This window comes from Lipotes vexillifer, unplaced genomic scaffold, assembly GCF_000442215.2.
Source record: "Lipotes vexillifer unplaced genomic scaffold, Lipotes_vexillifer_v1.1 scaffold1130, whole genome shotgun sequence".
Classification (NCBI taxonomy): Eukaryota; Metazoa; Chordata; class Mammalia; order Artiodactyla; family Lipotidae; genus Lipotes; species Lipotes vexillifer.
Genome location: NW_006797877.1, coordinates 596,735 through 608,462, shown reverse-complemented (window position 1 = coordinate 608,462; position 11,728 = coordinate 596,735). Strand labels below are relative to the sequence as shown.

Sequence of the window (11,728 nt, the reverse complement as noted above, 5' to 3'; positions counted from 1 at the left end):
GAGGGAAAGGAGACGAGCAGAAGACACCACAGGAATAGATTATGTGGAGAAACTGTGACCACTTAGGAGTCTACTTGTAAAGCAATGGGTGATTGTTGTTCATTGGTTTTGTATTTGTCCTGGTAATTTTAGTTTTGGTATTTGAGGTAAAAAATAAGCTAGATTAATATGTCAGGTTTTCATGAGAGTTAAAAAATCCAACACCAGATTTCCTGGCTCTCACCTAAAATCCTGACTGTACCTTTCCCAAACCTGTTGTTCTCAGTACATGCTTTATGGCCTTATTTGGTGCCATTTTTATTGGAGAAGCAATCTTGAAAATTACTCTTATAAATTTTGAACCCTTTAAGTTGCTCAAATTTGTCAGCATATTTTATACCTAAATAAAACAGCATGTCTGGACAAACTGGTGGCAGGTCATCAACAAGTTGGAATATAAGCTCAGGAGTACCTAAACTCTACTGTAAGCATAGGAGATGTATGTGTTTCAGGGTTGAACCTAAAATGAATTGTATTAAATAAGAATTACTAACACAAAACTATAATTCTGTTGAACCTGTTCATAATGGTGAGAGCCAAATGCATATTGCTGCCTCATTGCTGACCTTGTTAGGTGTAGGAAGAAATGGTATATATGAGGAATTAAATATGACACAAGCTATCAGATTTTACTGAATTTGTTTTCAAGACATTATCCTAGAGGAAACATTTAAAATCCTTAGTTACTTGTAATTTTCTAGGTTGTTGAATCTCCATGAGACCCTCTAAATACTCTCCATTGAAAAATAATTTCAGTGATCTACTTGCCTAAAAAAATTGTAAAATTTGAACATTAATTCTTTGAATTCAGGTGCTAGTTTCCTGCCATTTCGTGAGGACAGTTTACATTATGTGCCAGCATATTCAGACCTTTTAAACATTGAATTGCCTGTTTTTAAATCATTTTGTATGGGTCTGCCACAGAGTTATATATTGATGTCTCAAGATCCAAGTGGCATGATATTAGCTAACCTTTGTAGTTTTGTGTGGTGAATCAGAAATATCAAGCAAGGTTTATCTTGACTCCAGAGCCCCTATTTATTTCCCCTTCTCCATGTTCTCAGCATATAAAAATCTCATTCTCAAAGTCCTTCAAGATTTTAATGGTTTCTACACAAGTAAAGTTGCTCGTATATTTTAATGGAAAGATTTTTAGAAAATGCTATGACATTTCTAACTCAGTTACTTATAATTGAGAACCAGGTTTGGGGTAGGAAGATTGCCATCTGGACATGTCACATTTGAAATGCTTGTGGAATATCCAAGTGAGGATATCCAGTAAGCTGATGTAAGTGAGAGATTTAGGTTAAAAAAAAAAAATCTAAGCTAAAAGGTAGAATTTGGGGGTTATCAGCATCAAGAAGGTAATTGCAGTTATAGGGAAAAGAGATAGAATGAGAAGAAAATAAAGAACACCAGTATTTAAGAGATAACCAGAGGAATAACCTGCAGTAGAGACTAGGGAGCACCAGTGGAGGTGGGTGAAAACCTAGAAAGTATGATGTCATGAAAGCCAGGGGAATATTAAGTGCTAAGTGATAGACATTATCAAATACTAAAGAAGAACCAAGTAATATAAATACTAAGCTTTTAACAAGAGGAAAATTAGTGGTGACTTTGAGAGCACTTTTACTGGTATAGTAATAAAAACTACAGTAGGTTGAGGAAGTAGAGATAACTATTGTTATGTCTTTCAAGATGACTATAAAGCAAATAAGGTGAATCAGTACGTGACTCATCATGTACTGCTGCCGCTCTTTTTTTTTTTTTAAAGATGAGAGTGATTTATGTATATTAAATGCCAGTAGATAAAAAATCAGGTGAAAAGTGAAAGAAATTGAAAGGGCAAAATCATTATCAGCAGGTTAGTTGGTAAGCATGGATTTAGTTATTTTTAAACATTAGCTAAAATAGTCCAATGCATCCATGAGTATCTTGCAAGTTAAGCCTAAAAATACATAGGTTTACTTTCTGTAACCCCTGAATCCTATATCCATTACTAGATTAGAGACAACCTTAACAGTGACCTTGACAAATTTTGATGTCTGTGGTCAGGCATTACTCACATTTGTTTCTGTTGACCCTCTTCTCTGTTTTCATGTAAAACCAATGTCCTTTTGACTGATGTAGTCTTTGTTTTTGTTATATTATTGCATTAATTTTGACTGTTTTGTTGACCCTATAGCTATTATGTCTTTTTTAAGATCCATTTTTAAGATAACATCTCTTCTGTAATTGCTTTTGTGTTGCTTTTACTATTGAAGGCAAGTCTTGCCTTACTTTTTGATTCTTGGGGGGGAAACTCACCATAACTTCCTGAGAAAATCACCTATAGTTTGTTAAAGTAGAAGTGAATGAGCATACCTACTTTCATATGATGACTCTTTGGAATTACTGGATTAGGAAAGTATTATTGGCCTAGAATGAAGAGGTCTATTCACTTCTTAAATATTAATTCCAGAAATGTATTAGATGCCTGTTCTGTGTGCCAAGAGTAGAAAGGTATAATTGAAAGGCTAGAAAAGATTCTTGCCTTAACAGTTTATAGCTTAATGGGAAGGACAGCGTTAAACAAATAATTATACAAATAATTTGTAATTACTGTTTGAGAATTGATCTAGGGCTGGTATAGAGTCCTTTGCTATTCTTAGTCTCCTCTTAAATTGTAAGTAGGGCCTATGTCTTATCTATGTATTATAACTCTACAACCTTGGAGTGAATTGGTCTATGATGGCGTCTTCCAAATAGATTTTTTTTTTTTTTTTTTCCCCGATACGCGGGCCCCTCACTGTTGTGGCCTCTCCCGTTGCGGAGCATAGGCTCCGGATGCGCAGGCTCAGCGGCCATGGCTCACGGGCCCAGCCGCTCCGCAGCATGTGGGGTCTTCCCAGACCGGGCACAAACCTGTGTCCCCTGCATCAGCAGGCGGACCCTCAACCACTGCGCCACCAGGGAAGCCCCCAAATAGATTTTAATGGCAAGGTGATTTTCATCTGGACTTGTATTGATTGCCTGGACTTCACTGGAAGATAAAAATGAATAATAAACTGGAGATCTTGATTTTCCCTTTTGCTCTAACATCTTCTATTCCAAACTTAAAATATGACATCAGTTTAATTATTTATACAGTGAGAGATGTGCCAATGTGTTGAATACAAAATACTAACATCCTTTTCTTTTGAATTCTTTTTGTAGAATCAGATTATTCTTACTACAACTTAATCCTGAGGAAAGCTGGACAGTTTTTAGACAATTTACATATCAATCTCTTAAAGTTTGCTTTCTCTATAAGGGCATACTCTCCAACTATTCAGATGTTTCAGCAGGTATGTAAAAATACCCAAACTATATTTGACAAAGAAGCATGCTAGCAATGTACATACATCTATCTTAATGTGAATATCTTTAGCTAAAAATCTCCAAACTTGTAATACCTGGTTCCATAGCCTATCATTGATTATATTTTCATTGTTACCATTGATTATAGTATAATTGAGTATTTTAGGTAATTTTGTAGTTATGTGGGATAAGGCAGTTACGAAGACTAATCACCAATGAAGTGAACTGTAGTGACAATTTTAATTTAATGGGATGTTTTCAACAATTTCAAAGCATGTTTTCCTCCTATACAGTTGATTTTTTTTTAATGTTTGATTCTGTCTATGTGTTTTTACTCTAATTAGAGCAATAACTTAATAGTTGGTGAGCTATTTTAATCAAAATAATGTGTAAGTTTTAAAAATGATATTGTAATTATCAACTACTGTAGCTAAGTGTAATCTTTGAAATCTTAGATTGCAGCTGATGAGCCTCCACCAGATGGCTGTGATGCATTTGTGGTTATCCATGAGAAACACACGTGTAAAGTTAATGAGATTAAAAAGCTGCTGAAGAAGGCTACTTCAAGGTAAATTAATGATCAGCTATAGTGAAAGAAGTGGTTGATAAAAAGAGATGAGGGGTGAAATAGAAACTTCTTATAATAAAAGATTTTAATATTCCAAGACATTGTGTATTAAAGAATGTGCTCTCAGTATATCTAAGTCCTCCTCTAAAGTATATAAGTACTTTCAATAGTCTATCTTGATTAGCTTTTGATTTTAGAATACCAAAATACTGTAAAATATATGAGAGATGTATTTTATGTAACGTAAGTTGTTTTTTCAAATACAGGCAGACCTCAAAGATATTGTGGGTTCATTTCCAGACCACCTCAATAAAGTGAATACTGCAATAATTCACACACATTTTTTGGTATCCCAGTGCATATAAAAGTTATGTCTACACTACACAGTAGTCTGTTGAGTGCCCAACAGCATTGTGTCTAAATAAATGTATACCTTAATTTTAAAATACTTTATTGCTAAAAACTGCTAACCATCATCTGAGCCTTCAGTGAGTCTTAATCTTTTTGCTGGTGGAGAGTGTGAAATATTGCAAGAATTACAAAAATGTGACACAGAGACAGGAAGTGAGCAAATGCTGTTGGAAAAATGGTGACCATAGACTTGCTGGACACCATTGCCAAAAATCTTCAATGTGTTAAAAATGAAATATCTGTGAAGCACAATAAAGCAAAGCACAATAAAGTGAGGTATGCCTGTAAACATACAAAGCTGTGGATTTATCTAAGCTATGTCTCTTTAAATATAAACTGAATGTATACCTTGGGAGTAAAAAATTAATAACAAAAACAGTAGTATAGAATTGCTTTTTCATAATGCATTATTCAAAACCTTTTTCTTCTTCCAAGTATTTAATACAAATGAATATGAGAAGTAGGAAGGGGATTATTAATTTAGTAGTGATTTTTACAGAGTAATGCCTGCCAGTATATGTTTTACTGCCTGATTGTTTATACTTTAAGAAGTATTAAAGTTATTTCTCTAATTTTGAAAGAGTTCTTTATATATTAAACAGTAACTTCTTTTATTTGTTGGAAACTTTTTCTAATATTTATATTTATATTAATTTTAATATAGAGAAGCTTTTATTTTTATGTAGCCAAATTTGTCCTTTATGTATGTATGTTTTTATACTTACACAGTTTTTTCCAAACCTGAGTGAGAGATTTTACTAATATTTCCCAGTAGCTTTCTTAAAGTTTTTGTTTTACCTTAAACTTTTAAACTATCTATAATTTATTTTCTTAGGAAGGCAAGGATCCAGTCAGATCTTTTTCCCCTCAGGTGGCTAGTCAATTATTATATTCATTATATTTATATTATGGTCTATTTTATAACTTTGTTCTATACTGTTATGTTTCTTGTAACAGTACCATGTTGTTATTATTTATTTCGATATCTCACAGGATGGTTTCCTCTTCATTGCTGCTTTTTTTTCTTCCAGGATTTCTTAGCTCTTTGCGCTTGTTGATGCTTTCAAATTAACATTGGAGTCCTTTTTCTCCTACCAAATTGCCTCCCGAAAAAGCCTTGGTTGGGTTTTAATTAGAATTATATTAAACCTATTAGTTAATTTTAAAAGAATTTAAATGTTTATTATGTTGAATCTCTCAACAGATGACATAGTACGTTTTCTGTTCATTCCTTCTTTTAAAACTTTAAAGTTTTATAATTTACTGTGTTTGTAAAATCAGAAATAACTTGTTTTATCAGTTGTTTTTCATCTATTAAGGTTAATTCGAAGTTTTTCTCTTTGGATGTACTGTGTATTATGGTAATATATTTTAAGCTATTACACCTCTTCATTTCTAGGGAGAACTATTTGTTAATGGTGTGGGATTATCTTAATTTTTGTTGAAGTAAGATTGCTTACATCTTTATTAAGATTCATTTTTCTACTTTAATGAGATTAGTTATTATTTAAGCTATTTATGCCATTTTTTAATGTTATTCTAGCTTCATATAGTGAATTAGGCAGCCATGTCATTCTGTAAGAATTGGTGTAGCATAGCAATTACCTATTTCTCTAAAGCATTAATAGACTATGAAATTGTCAGCCCTAATGTGTTTTTCTTTTCCTAGTGCATTTTTTTAAAGTTAACTTTGGTAACTTTATTTTTTAATTAATTAATTATTTATTTATTTTTAGCTGCATTGGGTGTTCGTTGCTGTGCACAGGCTCTCTGTAGTTGCGGCGAGCGGGGGCTACTCTTCGTTGCCGTGCGGTGGCTTCTCTTGTTGCGGAGCACGGGCTCTAGGCACGCAGGCTTCAGTAGTTGTGGCACGTGGGCTCAGTAGTTGTGGCTTGCAGGCTCTAGAGCACAGGCTCAGTGGTTGTGGCACATGGGCTTTGTTGCTTCGCGGCATTTGTGACCTTCCCGGACCAGGGATCGAACCCGCGTCCCCTGTGTTGGTAGGTGCATTCTTAACCACTGCGCGAACAGGGAAGTCTGGTAACTTTTAAAGTTTATTATTGTTACTGTTTTCTGGCATCTGATGTCTGATGTTATAATTTTCTTAGAGAAACTAATATTAAAGTTAAATATTTAATATTTAGATATTTAAGATTAAAAAAAGGTTAACATCAAGCCGTTTGGGAGAGCAACCTGCCATGGATGCTGTGAGTCCTTGCATGTTCTTGCCTGGTCTGACCAGTAAAAAGATGCAAGACCTGAACTGCTCTATACCTGAACCATTTCTCAGGGTTGTGTTTGTAGTGAGCAACCTTGAGGAACTAGGTAACGTTTCCTTCTGGAAAGAAGAACGAACTTGTTTACTGCTTGTTATAAAAGTGTGGTTCCCCAAGTACAGTGATCCTCAGCTGCAACGTACACCCACTGTGTAGTTCCATTTAGCTCCATATTTTGTCCCACAGCCCGCCTTGTGGAACTTGGGGAGCAAGTATAATGCTCATGCTGCTTGCTATGCTTTGAGCAATAAAAGTCCTTTCTCTTTGACCCAGGAGTCTCTGGTCTTCTGCCAGAATCCATAAAATGACAAAAGCCTAACTTATTACTTTGTAATAAGTTCTTGACAGTTTTAGAAACAGGAGTTTATAGTTCTTGACAGTTTTAGAAACAGGAGTGGGATGTTGACAGACACATGGATTTCTGAAAGAGGAAGGACAAAGGCCCCCTGGGTTGGGGAGACAAAAGCTCAACACTTGGATTTCTTTCCTGCTGCTCCCCTCTCTTATGCCATTCGGCACTCCCTGTGCTCCTGGCTGGATGACAGCAGTCTTCTTCTGATAACTGCTACTGTAGCTCCTCACACAGGATTTTTGATCTTTGTTCGTACAGGAAAAGGCACCTAAACTCAATTGGTGGGCTTTGGAAGGTGCTCATAATGGGAAAGGGAATTAAAATGATCTCTCGACCAATTCATTGTACTTCTATTTTTATTGTTTTGGCTCCCACATCTAAATCTATAACTGGTATTGATATTGCATGTGTATATACTTTGAATGCTGTGAATGCTCATGAAGTCTAAAGCGAGATACTCTCACTGGGAGACTACATATCTACTATCTACTCCCAGGTGGTCCAGCAGACTCAACATAGAATCCCAGACTCAACATAGAATCCCAGGGGGAAATCACAACGTGAGTTACAGACCGAATGGCTGCTTGAATGCCCAGAGAGGTAGTTTCTAAGTACAATGACGCCACCTGCCTGACTCAGCCATCAAGTACACCCATTTTTAAAAAGAGAAACTTAAAATTGCTGAGCTTTAGTTGAAACTGAACACCTGACTCAGGCAGTCTTGTGACTCTACTACCTGATGTTTACACTTTGGCACAGGTCAACTAGGACTCAATGGCTAACAGGGTAGAAGGGAGTCAGTGAGTCTCTCTGGTCAAGTGGAAATAGTATATCCGAGAGTTACTTAAGCCTTGTGTGATCTTAGGGTTCCATGATGAAGTGGCAGCAGTTCCCCTTTGGGACACACCCAATGCCCCATTCCATTACCTGAAGTAAAATCTCTGACTCAGTGGGGCCCTCAATTCGCAATTGTTTCCTTTAATGCCTGGATCAAGTTACTGATACACTCAGCTTAGTTACAGTCTGGTGGTGACTTTGGGCTGCTGTTGCAGTTCATCCAGGCTGCAGCTATGAAAAACTGAAAGCAGATGTGGTCAGTCCATTCAGTGGGCAGAATTCGAGGTCTGACACTTGAAGACTACCAGATTAGAGGCACCACTCTTTGGGGCTGTACACTGTGAAAATAAACTGCACCTGCCCATCTGACAGTCTGGGTTACTTCTGTAGATACACACAGTCCACACCCATTATCCAATGAGTCTGAGTGGAGTCGAGCCGCATGTCAAGACTGCAGCATCCAAATTGCTGCCATTGCTACCTGGCTCCACCACTGCATGGAAGATGCACCATTATAGACAGGAGCACAATAAAGGACTACATGCTTCTGATGTAAGATCTACCACAAAGATCTACCACTTTGTCTTGTGGTAAAGGCGTCCGCATTGCACTGGGCCACCACCTGCTTCTGGCAAACTGACTATGTCAGATGTTTGACCCTGCTATTGGTGCTACCTTTGGTGCCTCATCCCTGTTGAGACTCCTTTACATTATGGTTTTGCTACTTAAGTCCAATCAGCCAACTCTGGCCACAGCACTGTAGCCCTTGAATCTAAACAGTTATTTTTCTGGCTTTCCAGATCATCTATAGTCTGACAGCTATGCACCTTATTTCACAGAGGCCACCAACACTAGATCAGTAGTCAAAAGCATTCACTGAACATTCCACATTCTCTACCACCCACAGGCATCTGGTTTCTGAGCATACTAGAATGGCCTCCTCAAAAATTAATTCGAGGGCTTCCCTGGTGGCGCAGTGGTTGAGAGTCCGCCTGCCGATGCAGAGGACACGGGTTCGTGCCCCGGTCTGGGAGGATCCCACTTGCCGCGGAGCGGCTGGGCCCGTGAGCCATGGCCGCTGAGCCTGCACGTCCGGAGCCTGTGCTCCGCAACGGGAGAGGCCACAGCAGTGAGAGGCCCGCCTACCGGGGGGGGGGGGGGGATGAATTCGAAAAGTTTTGACTCTACCTCTCTCACCCTCTGATCCATAGGCTTTAGTAAGGCCGTTTGATCTCTGGATGTGACCATGCTCGGAAAGGTTCCATCTCTTGGCCACCTCCTGTGAAATGGTTAGGATGAAAGAGATAGGAGGTTGTATGGATTTGTGCAGGCTTCTACCGTGACCATTGCTGGGTGTCATGTATCTTTCCTTCGGTCAACAGCAGCCTCAGATCATCCTGGTTGGTATGGCCTCCATGTGGTAGCCCAGCCAGAAGGGGCTTGAAGAATTCAAACTTTAATTTTGGTCTAGCCCCCTGGATTGTGCTGTTGGAAAGATGTGGTCCTAGATCATGAAGATAACCAGTTGGTTGAATCCACTGCTTACCAAGTCTTTCTACAGTGACCACAGGGGCCTAGCTGGGGGCCTATAATGGGTCTTCATAAGTTTCTTAAAAATGCTCTTGTCTCACTTGAACCTGATTCTTCCAGATGAAAGGTGTGGGTATAAATAGAGGGTGATTCGAAAATAGGTAAAACTGTAGGTATTGGGATGGGACACATTGATTTCATGGCTACTGAGGTGGAATTGCAAGTCTAGCACCTGACCTTAGGCTCTGAAGGTGTGGGACGGGGAAAAATTGTTTTCTTTGATGCTGGATCCAGCACAGCAGCCTGTCAAAATAGTCATACAGTCTGCCTGAGTCGGCCAGCAGCTGTGGCTGACAATCTGACCTGCTGTGGGGTTTGTCATTCCTCTGCATGCTGTGTGAACATGGCCAGTCCTGGGTCTGACTTGTGCCTGACTACCATTAGTGGCAGCTCCTAAGCGTAGACTCCTCCCTCCCCCAAACTCATGTGTAAACATGTGGGCTGGACAGCCTTCTTTTAATCTTAATGATACAAATACATATATACACTTCCATCTCCTGAGCAGCCTGGTTGATGCTGCAGCTACTAGGTGCAAGTTTAACAATTTTGGGACTGGAGTGACACGTGCCATTTTGGAATTAAATGTTTGTATTTCTAGAAAGCAGGCACAGAATATTTTCATTGCGGGTAGAGGTTGCTTTCTTATTAGTGGGGGGGGGGGACTCTGCTATAGCCCCGAGTGTCTTTCTGGGTATGGTAAAATTGTGAGGACCTGAATGGTCTGTGCCCAGGCCATTTCTCAGGGTTGCGTGCGGCAGGTGACTTTGAGGGATGAGTTAATGTCTGCCTCTGGGACAAACAGCAGGTTGTTTACTGCTTCTTATAGGATGAGGGGCTCCCTGCACTCAGTGCTTCTTAGCTGTGGTGCGTACAGCTAAGCATTCTTGTGTAGCATTCTTGCGGGTCCATTTCCACCCTAATGGAATGCGGGGACCACAGGGAACTGATGCAAACATGCTAAATAATGCTCATGCTGCTTATGTGCCAGGAATAGTAAATTTCTTTGTTTTTGACCTAAGAGTTTGTCTTCTGCCAGGATCCATGAAACAACAAAAGGCAAACTTATTAGCTTGTAAGCGGGGTAAAATCAATTCCCTAACCTGACAGGAACTAAATGGGTCTGCATAGATATATATAGTATCTTTTATATGTATACACACACACACACACACACACACACACACACACACAGAGTTGTTATATATGTGTGTATGTGTATGTATATGTGTATATGTAGTAGTAATCTTTTTTTTTTTCTTTTTTTGTGAACCTTACGCACGTAATCCTTGGTTTATGTCACACTATCAACATTGGTCCATGGTGGTGGTTTTTCCTCATTTAAGCAAATAATGTATTTACACACACACACACAGTAATAGGAACATTTTAATTTTTTCCCTCTCTGTAGATGTTTCTATTCCTAAGTTTTCTTCAGTTTTCACTTTCTTTCAGGTTTTCCAGATTAGATTTATATTTTTTAAAGAAATGACTGATACACTTATTATACTTTTTTTTTGTTCTAATGTATTACCATTTGCATTCATATTGTTTCTTATTTTGCCTTTGGTTGAGTCAGGAACGTGTTTTTTTTTTCTTTTAATCGTAACACATTTAGGGCATCAAAGTTATCTTTCTTTACTCTATGGTATTCTTGTCCCAATTTCCTAAAAAACTTCTTTTATTTCATTGTTGGGGGCAGGGGAGGAGTGAAAGTTATACTCATTTAGGACGGTGACGATTGCTGTCACTTTCTCCCAAATAAATAAATGACATTTTAGTGTAATATCTGTCAAGTTTGGGGCAGATTCAGACGGTGGATCTTTGAACCATGGAACAGGAAGTAGAGAGAAAAAGAATTACATTATCTTTCTTTTTGGCTAGTACATTGTTGTATTTCAAGTGGTAAGGTGTATTATGTTTTAAGTAGGAAGATATCAGTTATGGTTCTAAGTTAAATGGCATAGATTTTATAGTTGCTGGGTTTTACTCCCAAATTATAGTATAAAGTTATTATTAGTTTTCAGCTTCATTAAGAGTTTTCGTTTTTTTCTATGTCTTTGAAAATATCATTGGAGATTCTGGGAAATGTAGCATTAAGGTCTGCTCTCCAAATGCCACTTCAAATCTGTGTTACCCTCCTTTTTTTGTCCAAAATGGAAAGCTGCATTTTTTTTAAATTTTTACTTTTTAAAAAAATTTTATTGGAGTATAGTTGATTTACAAAAGCTTCATTTTAAAAGTTAAAAATATTATATGTGGTCATTATTTTAAAAATTCAAATAATTCAGAAAAATACAAAGTAGAAAGGGAAAATGA

General features: G+C 37.8%; 1 protein-coding gene across 1 annotated transcript in view; it reads left to right on the top strand.

Annotated features, from left to right (window-relative positions):
- UGGT2 (UDP-glucose glycoprotein glucosyltransferase 2) overlaps positions 1-11,728 on the top strand; it is a 160,928-nt gene that overhangs the window by 8,778 nt on the left and 140,422 nt on the right. The window contains exons 3-4 of the mRNA XM_007469922.1: positions 3,235-3,365; positions 3,834-3,946. Of these exons, the coding sequence (XP_007469984.1) occupies positions 3,235-3,365; positions 3,834-3,946 (244 nt within the window). The remainder of the gene's footprint in view (positions 1-3,234; positions 3,366-3,833; positions 3,947-11,728) is intronic.